The 22,481-nt window shown below is 56.2% G+C and overlaps 1 protein-coding gene across 1 annotated transcript in view; it reads right to left on the reverse strand.

Annotated features, from left to right (window-relative positions):
- Window positions 1-10,043, reverse strand: part of MAP2K2 (mitogen-activated protein kinase kinase 2) — a 20,327-nt gene extending 10,284 nt beyond the window's left edge. The window contains exons 1-4 of the mRNA XM_011967351.1: window positions 9,895-10,043; window positions 1,923-2,000; window positions 791-842; window positions 581-705 (exon numbers count right to left, since the gene is read on the reverse strand). Of these exons, the coding sequence (XP_011822741.1) occupies window positions 581-705; window positions 791-842; window positions 1,923-2,000; window positions 9,895-9,906 (267 nt within the window). The 5' untranslated portion in view covers window positions 9,907-10,043. The remainder of the gene's footprint in view (window positions 1-580; window positions 706-790; window positions 843-1,922; window positions 2,001-9,894) is intronic.
- Between the last annotated feature and the right edge of the window lie 12,438 nt (window positions 10,044-22,481).

Genomic DNA, 22,481 nt, shown 5'->3' on the forward strand with positions numbered 1-22,481 from the left:
AAAAAAAAAAAAAAAAAACAAAGAAAAAGAAAAAGAAAGAAAGAAAGAAACCTGGTAGGCATTGCTAGAGACAAAAACCTCCGTGAGAATTCCAACAGGAAGGGGAGATCTGGCTGGGCGTGGGGCTCAGGCACACCTGCTGGCAGAATCCCAGCACTTTGGGAGGCTGAGACAAGAGGGTCACTTGAGCCCAGGAGTTCATGACCAGCCTGGGCAATACAGCGAGACCCCGTGTCTACAAAAGACTGATAAATTAACAAATAAAAAATAGCAAGGGGAATCCGAAAAGCAGGCTCCCAGGAGGCACCCAAGCCTTGCGGCAAGTGGGCAGAGCTGACGGAGGGGAGGGTGCAGCTGGGGTGGGAATGTCCTGGGGGCGCTCACGGCCATGCAGGCGCGTGTGCCCATGAAGTAGCTGGGAAAGCCTTGTGGGAGGTGGGGAGAGAGCTGCGCAGGAGAACTGGCGGGGAGAGCGGAGGGGAAGAGATGGAGGGGAGAGCTACGTGGGAGAACTGGGGGCGAGAGCTGAGGGGGAGAGTTGAGGGGAGAGCTGGGGGGACTCACAGCCGGGGGGACTCACAGCCATGTAGGAGCGTGTGCCCACGAAGGAGTTGGCCATGGAGTCGATGAGCTGGCCGCTCACCCCGAAGTCACACAGCTTGATCTCCCCTCTGGAGTTTACAAGGATGTTGGAGGGCTTCACATCTGGGGGCGGCAGGCGGCGAGTGAGGGGCGCCCAACAGTTGCCTGCCAGCCCACAGGGCTCTGGGGAGGGCGGGTTGGGCCTTACCTCGGTGCATGATCTGGTGCTTCTCTCGGAGATACGCCAAGCCCCGGAGAACCTGCAGGGGAGCGCAGAGAGGGTCATGGGACAAGGCCGCCAGGACTTAGCTCCTGACCGAGCCCAGGGGTTGGACCTGAGCAGCCAGAGCTGGAGCCAGGGACCTGCGGCAGGAACCCTGTTTCAGGCTGTGAGGAGCTCGCTGGGGTGGAGCAAGCGAGGGCAGACGATGCTGATGGTCCTGTGCTGTGTGTAAGTAAACCCCGGTTCCCACACGGCTGCAGTGCGGCCAATGCCATTACTGCCTCTGAATCAGGGCACACGGCTGAGCCCCAGGGAAGCTGAGACGGTGGCCCACGGCCCAGGAGTAGGCCGGGCTGCTGAGTTTGCCCACACCAGCCTGAAGGGCAGCATCTGTAACGCACCTGGGGCCCCAGGGACTGTGCTAAGGGCCCCCAGACGGGACGGGCTAAGGGTGCCCAGGAAGGACGCTGCTTCCCCCAGGCCCACCCTGGAAGGAGCATCCCGAGAAGTGAAGGAAGCAGCACAGGCAATGCTGACGGCAGCTTTCTACTCTGAAGCGCACGTCTGGCAGCACGCGGCCTGCGTCTTAATCCCAACTCCGGTACGGGCAGGTGGGACTCGGCCCCTGCTATGGGCAAGGTGCAAGCTCCTAGAAGCAACACGCACGGTCTGCTGAGGCCACACGGCTCTGCGGAGCAACTGCGCTGGAGACCGGGCAGCAGAGACGCCCTTGGCCCCGGTGGCATTTCTAACAGCAAGGGGGAGTGTGTCTGGAGGTCCTGGCGTCCCACGTCCCACCCCAGGGTTTCCCCTTCAACAAGCTCCTGTCCCCTGCAACGTACTAGCGGCCAACATCCCCCTGCCACGAGGGTCAGAGAGGACCAGCATGGCAAACAGAGGATACTAAGAGTGAAGAGGAAACCTAACGTCTTCACTCGGCAGATGGTGACCTCGGGCCCCAAAAGGGACGTCACTTGTTCAAGCTCCACAGGGGGTGGGCACAGCCTTGGCCACTCTCTTTCTGCAGGGGCCACCCTAACCCCCACCGCACTGTGAGTGGCTCCTGGAACCCTGGCCGTGTGGAGGAGGCCTGTGCAGGGTCTGTGGCGGGACTCACCGCAATGCTGACTTTCCCCAGGATCTCCTCGGGGATCCTCTTGGCCTCCTTCAGCACCTGGTCCAGGGAGCCGCCATCCTAGAGGGCACACGACGAGTGAGTGCAGGCTCTGAGTAGGTGACTGGGAAGCCACGGATGCGTCCCCCTCTCCCGGCGAGGGGGCGGTCTGCCTCCTGACTGATGGGAAGCGGGGGCCGGAGCCCAACTCCACCCACTGGTCAAGGGGCCTTCTGATAGTTCTGCTTTGGGTCTGCACACCCGCCCACAAGGTGGCAGAGAAACAGGGCCCAGGGCGCCCCCACCTCCCGTCCCTTCCTGGAATCAATTGCGTGACTCGGCCCTCCTGAGGTCGCCACGGCAGAGGCTCTGCTCCAGGCCAGCCCAAGCCGTGGCCGGGGGCTCAGCCAGCTGTGGGGCCTGCGCTCCCTGAAGCCTGCATGGTGGGCTTGTCTGTGCGCCATGGGAGGCGGCCAGGCTGGAGATCAGCTTCCTGGGCCTGGGTCCTCTTCCCAGCACACGAAGGGAAGGGGAGGGTCAGGGCGTGGAGGAGAAGCGGGCGCTGCCCATGTGGGAGGAGACGGAGGGTTGCTGTGTGCCTGTCCAGACCCCCACAGGGGCTCCCTAACCAAGCCCTGCGCCTGTCCCTGCCGCTTAGGACAGAAAGGCCAGGTTGAGTAGGACCAGGTGCCAGGGGGTGCATGGACTGTAGGACGGACCCCAGTGAGGCCAGCCCAGGTGACTGTGACCTTGGCCCCTCCCCACAGCCTCAGTCTCCTCGCCGCTGTGCCAGGCATCCTGTGGAGGCCTGGGAACCAGCCATCACGGCTAGGCTGGCCCCTGGGTGCGGCCCCACCTCCATGTCATGAATGGTGAAACAGAAATTCCATGTCTTGCCCAAGGCTGCCTGGCAACAAGCCTGGGGACCAAAACCCCCAAATGCCAAAACCCCAGGCCCTGGAAGCCACCCAAGATGCCTCTTCAGAGGTGGAGGCTCCAGACACACCTGCCAGGCCACCCCCAGGACAGCAGGAGGTGACCGGCCGAGTTCCCACTGCCACCGTCTGGCATGCTTCTCTTCTGTGCTCAGCAGAGAGGAAAGCAGAACTGAGGCTGGAGAGGTGAGCCGGGGAGCCTGGATTTCCCCACCACGCTGCTCCAGGACTCCTGCAAAAGCCCAGCCTTCCCCAGGACGGCTTTCATTCACATGGGTGGGAGGAGCCGGGGGAGAAATCCTGGGACTCAGGGGTGCCCGGGTTGCCGCTTTCTGGCCACTTCTGCCCAGCTAGGCTCGGAGAGAAAGGCCGAGGGCAGTTCTAGAGAACCCGACACGCTTTGAGGCCTGTACAGCACAGATGTGACTCCATCCACCAGCTCCAGGCTGAAGATGCAGACACACAGGGTGGGAGGGCAGGTGTGGCCAGGGTTCAGACAGCCCAGGAGGAGGGGCCGGGATGGGAGCTCCGGTGAGACAGGGCCAGGTGGAAACTGCTTCTATTCTCAGTTTTTATCAATCTACCTTAAACTAATTCTTTAAAAAGAGGCCAGACATGGGCTGGGAGCAGTGGCTCACGCCTGTAATGCCAGGACTTTGGGAGGCTGAGGCAGGAGGGTCACTTGAGGTCAGGAGTTTGAGACCAGCCTGGCCAATACGGTAAAACCCCACCTCCGCTAAAAATACAAAAAATTAGCTGGGTGTGGTGGTGGGCGCCTGTAATCTCAGCTACTCCGGAGGCTGAGGCAGGAGGATCGCCTGAACCTGGGGGGATCGCCTGAACCCGGGAGGATCGCCTGCACCCGGGGGGCGGAGGTTGCTGTTAGTGGAGATCACGCCACTTTTCTCCAGCCTGGGTGACAGAGCGAGACTCCTCAATTTAAAAAAAAAAAGGCCAGACGTGGTGGCTCACACCTATGCTCCTACCCCTTCGGGAGGCTGAGGAAAACGCATGCTTGAGCTGAGGAGTTTGAGACCAGCCCGAGCCACACAGCAGTGAGACCCCACGTCTACAAAAGATACAGAAATTAGCCGGGCGTGGTGGCGCAAGCCTGTAGTCCCAGCTACTCGGAAGGCTGCAGTGGGAGGATCCCTTGAACCTGGGAGGTCAAGGTTGCAGTGAGCCGAGATCGCCCCACTGCACTCCAGCCTGGGTGACAGAGGGAGACCCTACCTCAAAAAAACAAAAACCAGAAAGAGATCAACAACTTCAAAGAGGCAGGGTGGCGGAAAACAAACCAACACAAACCAACACAACCAACGCAACCAACACAGCCAATGCAGCCAGCGCAGCCAACGCAGCCAGCGCAGCCAAGGCAGCCAACGCAACCCTAAAACCCTAAAACCCCTGCTGCCCAGCACAGCTCCTTCAGTCTCTGTTTCTCAGAGAGTCACAATCAATGTTTGCTGCGTGAGCAAATTCAGAAAGCCTTTCCCAGGAGGTGAGGGCGGGTGGAGTGCCGGGCTGCGAGCCTCGTGAGCTGGCGGAAGGCGCCTCACAGGAGCTCTCTCTGCAGCCGTCTTTCTGCACTGTGACATCGGGGCCAGGCCACTCTCTGGGGTGGGGCCGGTGTGGGCACTGCAGGGTGCTGAGCAGCGCCCCTGGCCTCCACCCACTCCATGCCAGGAGCACCCCGCAGACGTGATAACCACACACGTCCCCAGACAGTGCCAGGTGTCTCCTGGGAGGGAGAACTGCCCCTGGTTGAGAAGGGCTGGTCTCCAGCTATAAAGACCAACGTCTGGCAGGACAAGCAGTTTGTCTGAGTCACAGAGACAGGATGTGGCGCAGAGGGTATTGCAGCTGTGTACTGCTGGCTCCAAATCTCACTCTGTGCATGACCATACACTTCTACCGTGTGTGCGTGTGTGAGTGTGTGAGTGTCCGTGTGTGTGTGTGTGTGTGTTTCAAATAGTCTTGTAACTGTACTTTTGTTACATAGGTAGTAGGCGAACACATTTTTCTTGTAAAAAATTCAAACGAAGATAAAAAACCCGGACGCCCCATTGCTTCCACCATTCTCCCCTCAAGTGTGACTCAGATTGTTTCAGATCTTTTCTCTTTCTCTCTGTGAGACAGGAGTTGCCCAGACGGCAGCAGAGTGGTGGGATCTTGGCTCACTGCAGCCTCGACCTCCTGGGTTCAGGCAATCCTCCCACCTCAGCCTTCCAAGTAGCTGGGACTACAGGCGCGACATCAAGTCCTGCCAATTTTTTGTAGAGACTGGGGTTCCTCACGTTGCCCAGGCTGCTCTCAAACTCCTGGGCTCAAGAGGTCCTCTCGCTTCAGCCTCCCAAAATGCTGGGATTACAGAAGTGAGCACCTGGTCCCCAGTTCTGACTGTGTATTTGGAAATATAGTCTCAGGACTCACTCTGTTGCCCAGGCTATAGAGCAGTGGCTCAATCATAGCTCGCTGCAGCCTCGACCTACTGGGCTCACGTGATTCTCCCAAAGCGCTGGGAGGCCGAGGCAGGAGGGTCACTTGTGGACAGGAGTTCAAGACCAGCGTGGGCAACATAGAGAGACACCATTTCTACAAAAATAAGCAAATAAATTCGCTGTGCATGGTGGCTTGTGCCTGTGGTCCCAGCTACTCGGGAGGCTGAGGTGGGAGGATGGCACCAGTGTACTCTAGTCTGGGCAACTCAGCAAGACCCTGACTTGAAAAGACAATAAATAAATGAATGGGCCAATGCTATGTTTATTTTCTTTTTCTTTTATTTTGAAACCGAGTCTTGTTCTGGCGCCAGGCTGGAGTGCCGTGGCATGATCTCGGCTCACTGCAAGCTCCACCTCCCAGGTTTGTGTGATCCTCCTGCCTCAGCCTCCTGAGCAGCTGGGACTACAGGCGTGCACCACCGTGCCCAGCTAATTTTGTATTTTTAGCATAGATGGGGTTTCAACATGTTGGCCAGGACAGTCTCGAACTCTTGACCTCGTGATCCGCCTGCCTTGGCCTCCCAAAGTGCTGGGATTATAAACGTGAGCCACGGCGCCCAGCCCATGCGATGTTTATTTTCTACAACCACCCCTCCACTACATGAGTAGTGTTGTATTTGGGGATACTCCCATTCAGTACACCCTTGTGGATTTCACTTCGCCACTGCAAAGCGGCCAAATATCATTCTTGAATCGCTTCCTTAGTGATGGACACGTCCAGTTTCCATTACTGCAGAACAACGTGGGCATTCTTCAGCAGATTTCACGAGACCCCGAGAAAGGCCAAGGGGCACCTCTATGAGGTCCCTAAGTCACTGGCTCTCCTTTCCCATCCCATGAGGTCCCAGTGTCCACTGGGTTCTTGCCCCGAGTTATCCAGCAATAGGTTCAGGCCCAAGGGAAGCAGCCAGCCCCACTGTTCCTAAGCTCCAGTCACCAACAAGTGCTGGCCATTTTATATAAATACATGACTGCGCACGGTGGCTCACCCCTGTAATCCCAGCACTTTGGGAGGCTGAGGCGGCAGAATCATTTGAGCCCAGGAGTTCAAGATCAGCCTGGGCAACATAGCGAGATCCCATATCTACAAAAAACTTAAAAAACTACCTGAGCGTGCTGGTGCACCTGTAGTCCCAGCTCCTTGGAAGGCTGAGGCAGGAGGATCGCTTGAGCCCAAGAGGTGCAGGCTGCAGTGAGCTAGGATCATGCCACTGCACTCCAGCCTGGGTGACAGAGAGAGACCTTGTACCCCCCTACTCCCCAGATAAAAGAAAATAAAGAAGACACAGAAATATGGGGCAATTGCATAGAAATACAGGGAAATGGCCGCAGGACACGGATGCAACACCCCGTGCGTGCCAGGTGCCATCCTGGGGAGAGCTCACATAGTCCTCACCCCAGCAGGGACTACCGCCTCCCTCGGCTTCACAGCAGAAGCAGCAAGAGTCCTGTCCTGAACTCGTGGTGAGAGTGAGCAGTGGGGCCGAGACCTCATCTGGACGCCCATCCTCAGCCCTGGTGCTAAGCTGCCTCTTTGCCTCACTGGGGTGGCCTGGAAGGGAATGAATCAGGTGCTGGGCAGGCCCTGCCGTGGAAACCTATGGGCACATGGGTGAATTCCGAGGGCACTGTTCAGCATGGAGAGGATTCACAGGGCCGGCGAGGGTGGCAGGGATGGCCCCCTTGGATGGCTTTACTTCCTAGGATGCTGCCCTGTCAGGGCTCACCTGATGCTTTAAAATCAACATGTTCCACATTGTTTTTTTTAGTTCTTTTTTTTTTTTTTTTTGAGACGGAATCTCACTCTGTCACCCAGGCTGGAGTGCAGTGGCGCCATCTCGGCTCACTGCAAGCTCCGCCTCCCGGGTTCACGCCATTCTCCTGCCTCAGCCTCCCGAGTAGCTGGGACTACAGGCGCCCGCCACCTCGCCCGGCTAATTTTTTTTGTATTTTTTTTTTTAGTAGACACAGGGTTTCACCGTGTTAGCCAGGATGGTCTCGATCTCCTGACCTCGTGATCCACCCGCCTCAGCCTCCCAAAGTGCTGGGATGACAGGCGTGAGCCACCGCGCCTGGCCGACGTTTTTTTTGAGACAGTCTTGCTCTGTCGCCCAGGCTGGAGTGCAGTGGCGCCATCAGCTCACGGCAAGCTCCTCCTCCAGTGTTCAACCGACTCTTGTCCTGAGTAGCTGGGATTACAGGCGTGCACACCACACCTGGCTAATTTCTGTACTTTCGTAGAGACGGGGCTTCACTACGTTGCCCAGGCTACTCTTGGACTCCTGAGCTTAAGTGATTCACCCACCTCAGCCTCCTAAAGTGCTGGGATTATAGGCGTGGGCCACATTTTTTTTTTTTTTTTGAGATAGAGCCTCACTCTGTTGTTGGAGTACAGTGGTGCGATCTCGGCTCACTGCAACCTCTGCCTCCCAGATTCAAGCGATTCTCCTGCCTCAGCCTCCTGAGTAGCTGGGATTACAGGCACTCGCCACCGTGCCTGGCTAATTTTTACATTTTTAGTAGAGACGGGGTTTCACCATGTTGGCCAGGTTTTTGAACTCCTCACCTCAGGTGATCCTCCCACCTCGGCCTCCTAAAGTGCTGGGATTACAAGTGTGAGCCACCACCCCTGGCTAGACAAACTTGGAACTTCTAAAGAATGCACCCCATAAACACAGACAGCATGGCCTGTGTCTCCCTCTTGCAGCTTGGTGCTCTGTGTGGTGTCCCCTGGGGTGCCAGCACCCACTCAGGGAACCCCCATTTTAAATTCACCAAGAACAGAGGTTGGGGGAGGGTTGCCATGCTCTCCCGTTTCCGCATGGGAAGCACGGGTCTTGAGAGCTGAGTCAGCCACATGAGGGGAGGACGGAACTCCTGAGTAGAGCGGGTGCCTGCTGGGCGCGAGGAGCGGGAAGACGAGGAAGACGAGGAGGAATGGGGAGCACTACATGACAGAGGGGCCACCTCAGACCACAAAGCACTTCCTCATCCTTTCCTCGCCCTTTGATGCCGCCGGCACCGTGACTCTGCGAGCAGCGGGGCAGACGCCAGGTCTCCCTTGCTGGCGGGAAAGGGGTTCCAAGGCGGGTGCCGCCTTGCCCGAGTCACATGGCTATGTGGGGCCCTTGCTCAAATTCACTTCCTGCCTTTATTACAAAATTGTCAAAGGGGATCGCACGTTTGCAGGATGTCACCCAAGCATTCTGGTTTTGCAAAGGATGCCGTGTGGCGGGCAGTCTGATACCTGACGAGCTCGGTGTAGCGGGGTCGGCAGCGTTTCCTCCGGGGTTTTGAGCTCTGGCCACTTCTCCTTTTGTTCCACCCAATCTTACCCACTTCTGAGCTTCAAGGCCAGACAGTCTTAACAAGGGGGCACGTCAGAGTCCGTGGAGGGGATGCCTGTGCCCCACCCTAGAGACTGATCCCACAGATCTGAGCTGGGGGAGGCACAGACCCGCCTTGACAAGCTCAGACTGCCACACCTTCCTGAGAAGGCCATTTAAAAACGGTCATCAGCTTAGTTTTGTTTTGAGACAGCGTCTCGCTCTGCTGCCCAGGCTGGAGTGTAGCGGCTTGACCAAAGCTCACCGTAGCCTCAACCTCCCGGGCTCAAGGGAGCTTCCTGCCTCAGCCTCTCATGTAGCTGGCGCTACTTTTATCCCCATTTTTAAATGTTGTTAAAAATCTTAAAACAGGCACGTGCCACCACACTCACTTAATATTTTCAATTATAGAGATGGTTTCTCACTCTGTCGCCCAGGCTGGTCTCGAACTCCTGGGCTTAAAAGATCCTGATTACAGGCATGAGCCACCGTGCCCGGCCTGATAATGATCAATTTTTAATCGCATCTGCCCTGGAACCCAGCAATTCCCTCACACGGTTTAACCTCACAGGTTTGCCTGCGAGTCAGTACCTTGTTACTTGAGATGGGGCAGAGGCTGGAAACAACCTACGTGACCCCCAAAACGGGAGTGTTTTCCCTCTCTGCTGTCCTGACGATACCCGGGATACAGCAAGAGAAAAAGCAAAGCCGGGAGGAAGGCATGAGTGCTTAAAAAACAAAATCATTGGCCGGGCGCGGCGGCTCATGCCTGTCATCCCAGCACTTTGGGAGGTCGAGGCAGGAGGATCACTTGAGGTCAGGAGTTTGAGACCAGCCTGGCCAACATGGTGAAACCCTGTCTCTACTAAAAATACAAAAATTAGCCGGCGTGGTAGTGGGCACCTGTAATCCCAGCTGCTCGGGAGGCTGAGTCAGGAGAATGGCTCGAACCTGGGAGGTGGGGTTGCAGTGAGCCGAGATTGCGGCACTACTAGACTCCAGCCCGGGCGACACAGTGAGACTGCCTCTCAAAAAACACAAAAAGAAAACAAAACAAAACCAAAGCATCTATATGCACAGCTGTATGGCATCCCCTGGAAGCCGGCGCACTGCTGCCTCCGAGGAAAGGGGCCGTGAGGGGGAGCCTTCCTTCTCCCCAACATGCTCTATTCCAGGGAGGCCCTGCCCCTGCCTCTGTCCCGGACGCACTCACCATGTGCTCCATGCAGATGCTGATCTCCCCGTCGCTGTAGAAGGCCCCGTAGAAGCCCACGATGTACGGCGAGTTGCACTCATGCAGGACCTGCAGCTCGCGGATGATCTGGTTCCGGATGGCCGGCTTGATCTCAAGGTGGATCAGCTGCCGGGGAGAGGGGGGAGACCAGCTTGGGGGCGCCCGAAAATGGGATGAGGACATTTGGGGCCTCTGCTCTGCAGGCGTTCACAACAGTGGTCAAGACCAACTCAGCCCCCGCTCCGCAATTCCACCCCTAGATGCTCGCCTAGGAGAAGCGGACACGTGCGTCCGCACAGAAACGTGTCCACAAGCGCTCATACCACCACGATTCACAGCAGGCAAGGGTGGCAAGAGCCCAGGCGCCCGCCCAGGGCAGAACAGGCCAACCCAGCGCAGCCCATCCCCCACCGAAACAGGACTCAGCCGTAAAAAGGAACCAGGCCTTGACCCCGGCCACGGCGTGGATGGACCCTGAGGGTGTCACACGTAGTGTGAGATGCCAGACACAAAAGGCCACACAGTATGTGATCCCATTTCTATGAACTGTCCAGGACAGACTGATCCAGGGACAGGAAGGGGATGCATGGGTGCCGGGGGCTGGAGGAGGGGATGGGGGTGACTGCTGATGAGGACACAGTTCTTTCTGGGGTGATGGAATACTGTAAAATTGACTGTGATGATGAGGACAATGTCATGAATATACTACAATCCACTGAGTCACACACTTTCAAAGGGGACACTGTAAGGTATGTGAATTACACCTCAATAAACCTGTTTTCAAAAAAGACCAACGAAGCAAATACTTAATTCCCACTCAGTTGCAGTGGGAGCTGTGTGAAAGCGTTTTTCCCCGTCACACCAGACTTTGACAAAGTGCTCACCTTTCCCAGGAGGGAGGCAGGGCAATGGCTCCCCTCCAGCCCTCTCCCTGCTTGGGGTGGGTCTATCTCGAGCCCCTTCCCACCCTCAAGCTGGAGACACCCCGCGGAGACGTTAGGCACACAGAGCCGCGGACGCCCCTGAGGATTCTCCCTCTCCTTCCACCCAAGTTCAAGACGGCAGGGGAAATCTTCATCAAATCGACCCTGGTGCCACTTTAAAAAGGCAAGAAGCCAAAGATCCACTCAAGAGGTCAGAAAGGAGCCTGGCGTGGTGGCTCACACCTGAAATCCCAGCACTCTGGGAGGCTGAGGTGGGTGGACTGCTTGAGGTCAGGGGTTTGAGACCAGCCTAACATGGTGAAACCCCGTCTCTACTAAAAATACAAAAAAATTGGCCAGGCGCAGTGGCTCACGCCTGTAATCCCAGCATTCTGGGAGGCCAAGGCAGGCGAATCACCAGGTTAGGAGTTCGCGACCGGCCTGGCCAACATGGTGAATTCCCATCTCTACTAAAAATACAAAAAATTAGTCAGGCACCTATAATCCCAGCTACTCAGGAGGCTGAGGCAGGAGAATCACTTGAACTCAGGAGACACAGTGAGATTCTATCTCAAAAAAAAAAAAAAAAAAAAAAAAAAAAAGGTGCAGAAAGGACATCAGATAAAACACCACGAGCAACCCCTAACCCCACGGACAAGCCCCAGGAGAGGCAGGACCCCCCACACGGCAAGGAGCAGCCTAAGGCTTTGGGCCAGCGCTCCGGAGAGTCAGAGCGGCCCGCTCCAGCCGCTGCAATAACACAAGAAAAAGTCATGGTTTCCACTCATCTGCCACGGAGGCAAAGCCAGGCCCCGGTGTGCAGTCAGTGAAGAAACAGCCACGGACTGAGACGGAGACGGCCCCTTCCTGGAGGAGACCCGGGCTCAGGACGGGAACAGGAACGGGTCAGACCACCTCGACGTGGCAAAAATGCCAAGGAGAAGCAATCCGGGTGCCCGGGGAGCAGAAACAAGGAGGTGACACTGGGGCCGGGCCTTGAGGAAGGACAGTCACCGTGAGGAGGAGATGGGGGAGGGTGTTCCAGGCAGAGGGACAAAGAGCCGCCTGTCAGCGGGCACGGAGGCATGAAGGAGCCCTCGCTGTGTTCGGGGCAGCAGGAGGCTGACCGTGGCCACAGCACAGGGCATGTGTGGGGTGTGCCCCCTGCTCCAGGCCTGTGACCTTGAAAAGCGTGGCAGGGACCAGGGGCACAGTGCCCAGCTCCCCCCACCCAGCCGCTCCTCAGGCAAAGGGTGTCCCACCTTGACTGCAGCCCTGGCACCGCCTGCCCCTGTAGCTCTGGCTTCTCCCCTCAGGCCAGCCTGCAGAGTCCAGCTCCAGACAGGGGCCCCTGGGCTACTCCACTCCCTCATGGTGACTCCACAGGCCCCAGGGCCACCCCAGCACCCTAGGATGCTCTCCCCTACAGCCAGGCTGTATCTGAGAGGTGCCGGTGCCCACTCCCATTCCACAAGGGCCCGGTACTGAAGCTTGGATGTTCACGTGGAGGTTGGGAGATTTACTCGAAAAGGCCACATGTGGGCCGGGCGCGGTGGCTCACGCCTGTAATCCCAGCACTTTGGGAGGCCGAGGCGGGCAGATCACGAGGTCAGAAGATCGAGACCACGATGAAACCCTGTCTCAACTAAAAATACAAAAAATTAGCGGCATGGTGGCGGGCGCCTGTAGTCCCAGCTACTCGGGAGGCTGAGGCAGGAGAATGGCGTGAACCCGGGAGGCGGAGCTTGCAGTGAGCCCAGATGGCGCCACTGCACTCTAGCCTGGGCGACAGAGCCAGACTCTGTCTCAAAAAAAAAAAAAAAGAAAGGTCCCTGTGCGGTGGCTCACGCCTGTAATCTCAGCACTTTGGGAGGCGGAGGTGGGAGGATCATGAGGTCAGGAGATCGAGACCATCCTGGCTAACACGGTGAAACCCCGTCTCTACTAAAAGTACAAAACATTAGACCGGCGAGGTGGCGGGCACCTGTAGTCCCAGCTACTCGGGAGGCTGAGGCAGGAGAATGGCGTGAACCCAAGAGGCGGAGATTGCAATGAACCGAGATCGCGCCACTGCACTCTAGCCTGGGCAACAGTGCAAGACTCCGTCTCAAAAAAAAAAAAGAAAGAAAGAAAAGGCCACGTTTGTTTTCACACCAAGCCCTTGAAGCTTGGTGCATGTTTTCCACGTTCAGCACATCCGGACTGACTGCATTGTAAGAGCCCAGTAGCCACATCTGACAGGGGGCTGCTGTCTTGGACGGCTCAGCTCCTGACCAAAAACTTCAAAGGAGCCATAGATGGGTGACAAGAAGCAGGAAAGAGCGCGTGTTCGGCTGGCCGTCACAAGCCGTGATTGAGGAGAGGAAGTGGCGGACAGGCACTGGGAGGGATCCCAGAGGCCTTGGAACCCAGGAGCCCCTAACGTGAAATGAGGCCATCAGAAGCGACAGGCCTTCTGGAAGGCTGTAGTAAGTAGCAGATGTGCGGGAGGCCGGTCTGCACAGGGCGGCTGCAGAGTGATCTCAGTTTTAATGGTTCTGTAATACCTGGGGCCTGTCGAGCAAGCATTCCAGATGAACAGGCAGCCACCACTGAGGGTGTGCGAGGGGAAAGGAAGACAGACAGGCAGGGAGGGGGCGTTCCTGAGCACCTGCACCCTCTGAAGTTCACCCTGACAACCCCGGGGGACGGGTGGGCTGTCCCGCTCCTGCTGACTGAGCAAGCCCAGGTTCGGAGCCTCGGAGCCATGTTCCCAGTGGCATTAGCTGCTAAGTCAGGATGGGGGCTGCCTCGGGGAACACTGCAGCCCGTATTCTTTCCAGGACACCACAGCCCAGGCCCTGCCAGCTCTAATAGCTGATTAAATGCGGGTGGTGTCAGGGTGTTAAAACTGAATGCCAGACCTGGCTCGGAGGTGGAGACGGTTTCTACAGAAGAATGAGGAATTTGGGCCAGGGGTGGGGTTGGGCATTTGGAGTAGGAAAGGAGAGGGAAGAGCTTCACTGAGTGTCCGCGAGAGCCGGAGTGGGACGAGGACCAGGCTGCCGCCCCGCAGGCCTGGGTCTGGAATGAGCTCAGCAATATCGTAAATCATGGATCAGAAACTAACAGCTCCAGGGCTGGATGTAGCCCACAGTCACGTGTGGCCCACACTGCGCTTCCAAACATTCTGAATTAGCTGTTGTAAAAATCGGAACACAGCCCGATGCAGTGGCTCACATCTGTAATTCCAGTGCTTTGGGCGGCTGAGGCGGGAGGATCGCTTCAGGCCAGGAGTTCAACACTGGGCAACATGGCAAGCCTTCCTCTCTACAAGAGATTTTAAAATGAACACACAGGATGGGAGTGGTGGCCAGCTAGGGGACGTGCAATGGATTCCGGAGGCTATGCCCTGGCAGCTGCTGCCAAGTCCAAGAGGGTTCAAATCCAATTCGGTCACTGACCCCACTCAGCCTCGGTTTTTTTAACTGCAAAACGGGGCCGATGCTCAATTTCAATGAGAACATGAGTCAAAGGTGTTGGCAGTGGCTTCGCTCAGGTCACCACTTGTGAGACAGCAGCTGGTACTGTGAGGTGGCCTTGGGCAGGCCGTGTGACCGCCACCCTGGAAGTGAGCTACGGCAGAGTGGAGGAACTCAGAAGCAAGAACCAACCAACCCACCTCTGCTACGAGCACGGGCAACTCAAAGCAGCCCCACATGCGTAACAAGCAGCAAGTTCTTCACCTGTCTCCCCGGCCCAGGGAATGCAGGGAATGCAGGGGTGCCGCTCCAATGGGAGGGGGTCAGAGGCCACCGTCAGGCCAAGAAGACACTCACAAGCCAGCATGACCTTAAACACCGAGACTGGGCCAGGCGCAGTGGCTCACGCCTGTAATCCCAACAATCTGGGAGGCCAAGACGGGTGGAATCCTTGAGGTCGGGAGTTCGAGACCAGCCTGGCCAACATGGTGAAACCTCGTCTCTACTAAAAATACAAAAAGTAGCTGGGCATGGTGGTGGCGGGCACCTGTAATCCCAGCTACTCAGGAGGCTGAGGCAGGAGAATCGCTTGAACCTGTGAGGTGGAGGTTGCAGTGAGCCGAGATCACGCCACTGCACTCCAGTCTGGGTGACAGAGCGAGACTCTGTCTCAAAAAAATAAATAAATAAAAATAAAAATAAGTAAATAAATGAGATGAGATGAAAGGAGCCCTCGCGCCCACCTGCACAGCAGCCAGAGCCGCTGAGCCCGCGCGCCCAACGCATCCTCTCCCGCCCCCCAGTCTGCAGGCGCTTAAAAGAAAACCTAATTTTGAAAGAATTATAGAAGCACAGGAAGTTGCAAAAATAGTACCGACAGTCCTGTGTGCCCTTTCCCCGCCTTCCCCAAGGTGAATGACAGCTTCATGACGGAAGGACAGAACCAAACCCTAGAGCCGACGCTGGGACGTCCCCATGCACCAGACCACAGAGCCTGCCCAGCCACGCCTGCCCTCAGGTTCAAAGGCCCCGACCTCCCTTTCCCGGCTGCGGTAAAGCTGCAGGTGAGCCCGTCTTCACCTGTGCCTGTCAGCAGGAGCAGGAGCTGCTGATGCAGCAAGCACTGGGTTCATGTCCACTGCCCAGCCCATCAGGGACCACTGGAGGCTCCCTGGGAAGCCCGAGGGTCCCTGGCACACACGGGGACTGGCACTGTGTCTCAAGGCCCTGCTGTGGCTCTGTCAACCACAAGCTTGCTTTTTTCCTCCCGGTGCTTCGGGCGGAGGCGGACCTGAGCTTTCCAAGGCTGCTCTGGTTTGGAAGAGGCTGCCTGCAGTACGGGGACAGAAATAGCAAGTCCGCGGCTGCAGACTTCAGGAGGGAGGGAGGGCGGCACTCTAGAGGCCAGAAGACAGAGCTGCAGAGCTAAATCCCCACAGGAGCTGAGCCGCTGCTCCCGAGGAAGGCAGGGCCCCCCAGCAACGCTGCCACCTGCGCGGACCCACAGGCCCGGGCGCGGTCAGGCTCCCCCAGTTTGGGAACTACGGGATGGCGGGCTTCCAGGAAGAGGCAGCGTTCTACGTCTGCAAGAACACAGGTGAGGAGCTGAACGCCCCGTCAACACTAAGTCCTCTGCTTATGCGTTTAAGAGCCACTGTCCCCAAGCGGCCACGACCTCCCTGTATCCCCTGGGCACTCTTCTCAAACACAGAGCAGAGGCTGCATCATGGCCCAGGAGCCCGGGATGACCAAGCTCGGGGGCTGTCAGCGCCAGGGCTTGCAAATTCTCAAAGAGTGGGGTGACAGTCAGCTTTATGCGTCTCCTGGGTGAGACCACGGTGCCCCGTCGTCAAACGCCAGTCTACAGGTTGCTGGGAAGGTACGTTTTTAAGATGTGATTAACCTTTAAATCGGCAGACTCTGAGCAAAGCAGATTACTCCTCCCCAGAGAGGGTGAGTCTCAGCCAATCAGTTGAAGGCCTTCAGGGAAAAGCCTGCCCAGGCGCGGTGGCTCGTGCCTTGTAATCCCAGCACTTTGGGAGGCCGAGGCAAGAGGATCACTTGAGGTCAGGAGTTCGAGACCAGCCTGGCCAACACCGTGAACCTCATCTCTACTAAAAAACCAAAAATTAACTGGGTGTGGTGGTGCACACCTGTGATCCCAGCTACTCAGGAGGCTGAGGCAGGAGAATCCCTTGAACCCAGGAGGTGGAGGTTGCAGTAAGCCAAGGAAAAAAAAAAAAAAAAGACAGAATATAGGTCAAGCACGGTGGCTCATGCCTGTAATCCCAGCACTTTGGGAGGCCGAGGCGGGTGGATCGCCTGAGCTCAGGAGTTCGAGACCAGCCTGGGCAACAAACCAAGACCGCATCTCTACAAAAAATAAAAAAATTAGCCAGGCCTGGTGTTCCCTTTAGTCCTGGCTACTTGGGAGGCTGAGGCAGGAGGATCACTTGAGCCCAGGAGTCTAAGACCAGCTTGGGCAACATAGTGAGACTCTGTCTCTACAAAACAAACAAACAATTAGCCGGGCGTGCATCTGTGGCCCCAGCTACTCTCAGGATGCTGAGGTGGGAGGATCGCTTGAGCCTAGGAGGCGGAGTCTGCAGTCAGCTATGATCGCACCACTGCACTCTAGCCTGGGCGACAGAGGGAGACCCTGTCTTGGGAAAAAAAGAGAAAAAAAAAAACAACAACAAAAAAAACATGCCCGAGGCCCCCAAGGAGGAGGGCCTGGATCTCAGCCGCAGCGTCAGCTGTTCCGTGGGGCTCTGGTCAGTCCTGCAGATTTCAGACCCACCAGCCCAGGGACTGTGTGAGCCAATTCCTTAGAATAAATCTCTCTCTACACATACAGTCAAGTATCGTTACGGACGGGGATACACTGAGAAATCCCTCACTGGGCGAGGTCGTCACTGTGTGGACACCGGAAAGCCCATTCTACACCCAGGCTCTTGTACTCTGTACGGGGCGGTGCTGATAAGCATCTGTTTATCTAAATATAGAGAACCGAGGTGGGCGGATCACCTGGAGTCAGGAGTTCCAGACCAGCCTGGCCAACACGGCGACACTCCGCCTCTACTAAAAACACAAAAAAGTTAGCTGGGCACGGTGGTGTCCGCCTGTCATCCCAGCTACTTGGGAGGCTGAGGCAAGAGAATCCTTGAACCCAGGAGGTGGAGATTGCAGTGAGTCAAGATCGTGCCATTGCACTCCAGCCTGGATGACAGAGTGAGACTCTGTCTCAAAAATAAATAAATAAATAAAAACAAACACACAGAAGGCAGAGTAAAGACATGGCCCGATCATCTTACGTCACCACCGCTGCACAGGCGGTCTGTCATTGGCTGAGCCATCGCCATGAGGTGCGTGGCTGTACACACAGGCGCAAACGCACACACGCTTCATCGCTTGTTTCTCTGGAGAACCGTAACACATTCATATTCCTGAAATCCACACTTGTTAGCTTTCTGGGAATGTGGATTTCAAGTGCCCTCCAGGGCAGAAGGTAGCCACCGGAGGGCACAGCTGTGTGTGGCTGGCACCGCTCCCATCTGCCCAGAAGCTGGGCCCTTTCTCAGGACCTAGAGTCCCTGGTGGGGATGAGGAACGGAGCCTGGAGCTAATCAGAATGCAGAGACCCGGCTGCCTTCCCAACCTCCCTCCTGTTTCCAGAGGGAACCTTCCCCACCGCTCCCCGACCTCCGACCCCGCAGCGCTCACCTTCCTGGCCATGATGAGGCCCGAGGGTCTGTGCTGGACTTTGGTGACCACCCCGCCGTTGCCCGCGCCCAGCTCTGAGATCCTTTCGAAGTCATCGTCTTTGAGTTCGCCGACCTTGGCTTTCTGGGTGAGAAAGGCTTCCAGACGCTTCTTCTGCTGCTCGTCAAGTTCCAGCTCCTCCAGCTTCTTCTGCAGGTCCACCAGGTTTGCCCTGCAGAGACCCCCAGGGCAGGGGTTAGCTACCTAGGGAGAGTCTACCTTTCCACCTGGCCGTTTACCGCGTGGCCGTGGCGCGCCGGCCCCCAGAAGGACACAGACTGGATTCCTGCACTTCAGGGGTTTGTGGTGTAGAAGGAAAGAAGGATCCATGCTGTGTACACCCAGCAGACACACCAATGACCAGAATCCAGGGCCGCTCCCCGGGAACTGAGGATGCTGCCTTGATCCCGTCTCAGCAAGTCTAGCAGACCTCAGGATCTCGAGGATAAGCCGCAGCTCAAAGGCCTCCATCTGCTTTTTCTTTTTCTTTTTTTGTGAGACAGAGTTTCCCTCTGTTGCTCAGACTGGAATGCAATGGTGCGATCTCGGCTCCCTGCAACCTCCGCCTCCCGGGTTCGAGAGATTCTCCTGCCTCAGTCTCCCAAGTAGCTGAGATTACAGGCGCCCGCCACCATGCCTGGCTAATTTTGTATTTTCAGTAGAGACGGGGTTTCACCATGTTGGTCAGGCTGGTCTCCAACTCCTGACATTAAGTGATCCGCCTGCCTCAGCCTCTCAAAGTGCTGGGATTACAGGCGTGAGCCACCGCACCCAGCTGGGAGGCCTCCTTCCTAAGGCACAAGCTCCGGACCATGTCGGGAGGACACGAGGGAGAGATCAGGTGAACGGAGCCCAGGCCAGGATGCCTGTCTTTGCAGGAGATAGAGGAACAAGTGTTCTGAGCACAGTACGAGAACCAAGAGCGGAAGGCAGAAGGCTCAGTACAAAACCTGCATCAGGCAGGCACGGTGGTGCACGTCTGCAATCCCAGCCACTTGGGAGGCTGAGGCACGAGAACTGCTTGAACCCGGGAGGCGGAAGTTGCAGTGAACTGAGATCTTGCCACTGCACTCCAGCCTGGGTAGCAGAGGGAGACTCTGTCTCAAAACAAAACAAAACAAAAAACCAAAAAACAAGCATGACGAGCCTGGGCAACAAAGTGAGACCTACAGTCGAGCACGGTGGCTTACGCCTGTAGTTCCAGTTACTCAGGAGGCTGAGGTGGGAGGATCACATGAGCCCAGGAGGTTGAGCCTGTAGTGAGCCATGATCATGACAATGCACTCCAGCCTGGGCGACAGAGCAAGACCTTGTTTCTACACAATAAAAAAATTTTAAAAAATTTAAACAAGCATGTACATTGCACTTTATTGGGTGATTCCAAGAATTTTCGACGGTAAGCTATTTTCACAAATGCCTCGACTCGGAACCAGATCCTGGAGTAACAGACAACTTCTCCGTAACAGACAATTGAGCCCAATGCACACAATAACCAAGTGCTGTGCAAAAGAAATGGAGTGTAAGCCATGTGTACAAATTAAAATCTTCTAGTACCCATGTTTAAAAAGAACAGGTGAACTGATCTCATTTATTTAGAGACATGGTCTTGCTCTGTCTCCCAGGCTGGGGTGCAGTGGCAAGATTATAGCTCAGTGCAGCCTCCAACTCCTGTCCTCAAGTGATCCTCCCACCTCAGCCTTCCTAGTAGCTAGGATCACAGGTGTGAGCCATCATGTCTGGCTATTTTGAATTAATTTTTATTTATTTATTTTTTTTGAGACAGAGTCTCACTCTGTCACCCAGGCTGGAGTGCAGTGGTGCGATCTTGGCTCACTGCAACCTATGCCTCCCAGGTTCACGCCACTCTTCTGCCTCAGCCTCCCAAGTAGCTGAATATAAGCACCTGCCACCAAGCCCAGCTAATTTTTGTATTTTTAGTAGAAACAAGGTTTCACCATGTTGGTCACACTGGTCTTGAATTCCTGGGCTCAAGTGATCTGCCCACCTCAGCCTCCCAAAGTGCTGGGATTACAGGCGTGAGCCACTACACCTGGCTGAAATTAATTTTTTTATTTTTTTTATTTTTTATTTTTGAGATGGAGTCTCGCTCTGTCGCCCAGGCTGGAGTGCAGTGGCTGGATCTCGGCTCGCTGCAAGCTCCGCCTCCCGGGTTCACGCCATTCTCCTGCCTCAACCTCCCGAGTAGCTGGGACTACAGGCGCCTGCCACCTTGCCCGGCTAGTTTTTTGCAATTTTTAGTAGAGACGGGGTTTCACCATGTTAGCCAGGAAGGTCTCGATCTCCTGACCTCGTGATCTGCCCGTCTCGGCCTCCCAAAGTGCTGGGATTACAGGCTTGAGCCACCGTGAAATTAATTTTAATAACACATTTGATTTAACCCATCAAAAATGTTATCATTTCCAACATACAACCAGTATGAAAAATGAATGTTTCACATTGTTTCCATCTTAAGCCTTTGAAATCTACAACGGCATTATTGCATTATTGCGCCTATGCTCTTGTGGGTCTGGGCAATTCTCATTTTATGTGTTGCCTGTAGCCAGGGGCTACTCAACCAGGCAGTGCAGCTTTAAACGTCTCCCTGGAAGAGCAGGCCAACTCGAGAGGTCCCAATTCCGGAAGGAGCTAAATTCATGGTGGACAGCCATAGAGGGGACAGAAGCAGGGAATGAAGGCGTGGACGGCTCCTTCCATCTGGAACCTTCCAATCCCGAAGTTTGACCACTGTTTGCCTACAGCTGGAAGTGGCATAAGCCATGGGACACACAGGCCAGAAATGAGGTGATGGCGCTGGAGCTGGTGCTGCAAAGAGCTCGCCAGAAGGCAGGGGCCTGGGCACTGCTTCCTGGGCTGGACAAACACCATCTCATTCCATTCACACCATCTCATTCCATTTTCCCCATCGTCCCCGGAGGCCCAGGCAGGAGGGAACAGACTCACAGGGGTGGAGGAACCTGCCCCAGGTCACAACACCTGCCCCAGGTCAGGACAACTCCTGCTCATCTCAGTGTCCCCTAGGAGGGGAAACAGAGCCCTGGTAGGTGCTCACTGGGCAGCTGCTGAACAAGGACCCAGAAGCAGCAGGAATGGCGAGACCCTGGGAGTGGGACAGAAGAGGGGGGGACATGAATGAATGAATAACATGAATGAATAAATGAATATTTCTTTTTTTTGAGACAGAGCCTTGCTCTGTCGCCCAGGCTGGAGTGCAGTGGTGTGATCTCAGCTCACTGCAACCTCTGTCTCCTGGGTCCAAGCGATTCTCTTGCCTCAGCCTCCCAAGTAGCTGGGATTACAGGTGTACGCCACCACACCCAGCTAATTTTTTTTGGCATTTTTAATAGATACTGGGTTTCGCCATATTGGCCAGGGTGGTCTTGAACACCGGGCCTCAAGTAATCTACCCACCTTGGCCTCCCAAAGAGCTGGGATTATGGGTGTGAGCCACCGCACCTGGCCATGAATGAACACTTCTGATGGCACACTCGGAAGATCTCAAGTACTGCTCAAAACATTGAAAATGCATCCCGGAGTCAGCTGACTAATCCATCTGAAATTTGCTGGCAACCCAACTGTGGTTATTAAACAAAACCAATCCTTGGCATCCCTACAGCCGGCTTCCTCTCCTGGGGGTAATCCTTCAAGGGATGGAAATCAAACCCCACATGGAAGAGAATGTGAAGGGCGAGTTCCGTGCAGAGAATGAAGAACAGGTCCCCGTGTCTGGCTGTGCCCGTGTTGACTTGCACACATTGGCATCAAGAGTCTTCTTCATCCGGGTCACAGAAGGCCGGCCCCCGAGCGGGAGAGGCCACCAGACATGCCACAGTCCCTGACACCTGGTTCTCAAGGGGTCACACCACAGGTACGGCACCCGGACCCTAGCCAAGGGCCCGGGGGATCGTCCTGCCCTGCCCCACTATGCCCTGCAGAACGGAAGTGCAGGGATCACCCTGGCATGACCCCACCAGTGTGTGCCCCCAACACCCAGTCCCCTCCCTCGTCCTGGAGCAGCGCGATTCTGCCAGCACACGACCCCAACCCCAGCATGCCCCTTTCTCAGACCCCTTCGCCCAGGCCTCTGGTCTCCCTCCACCTCCTCAAAGCTTCTGCACTGGGTCAGCCCCTCAGGAGGGTTTTCCAGTCTACCTGCTTCAGAATCTGCACCTCCACTTTCAGGGGCCAGCAGGGTCCCCTGATCCCCGAGCCTCCTCATTCTTCACACTCCAGCTTCCCTGTCTCCTCACCACACTTCCAGCTTCAGGGACTCCACACACCAGGCACCGCCACAAACAGGAGATGCCCTCTCAGAGATGCCCAACCTGACCCCCCGGGACCCCCTGTCCTGATCCCCCCAGAACCCAACATGAGACCCCTAGGACCCCCTGCCCTGACCCCC

This window comes from Mandrillus leucophaeus, unplaced genomic scaffold (genome assembly GCF_000951045.1).
Source record: "Mandrillus leucophaeus isolate KB7577 unplaced genomic scaffold, Mleu.le_1.0 Scaffold8, whole genome shotgun sequence".
Lineage (NCBI taxonomy): Eukaryota > Metazoa > Chordata > Mammalia > Primates > Cercopithecidae > Mandrillus > Mandrillus leucophaeus.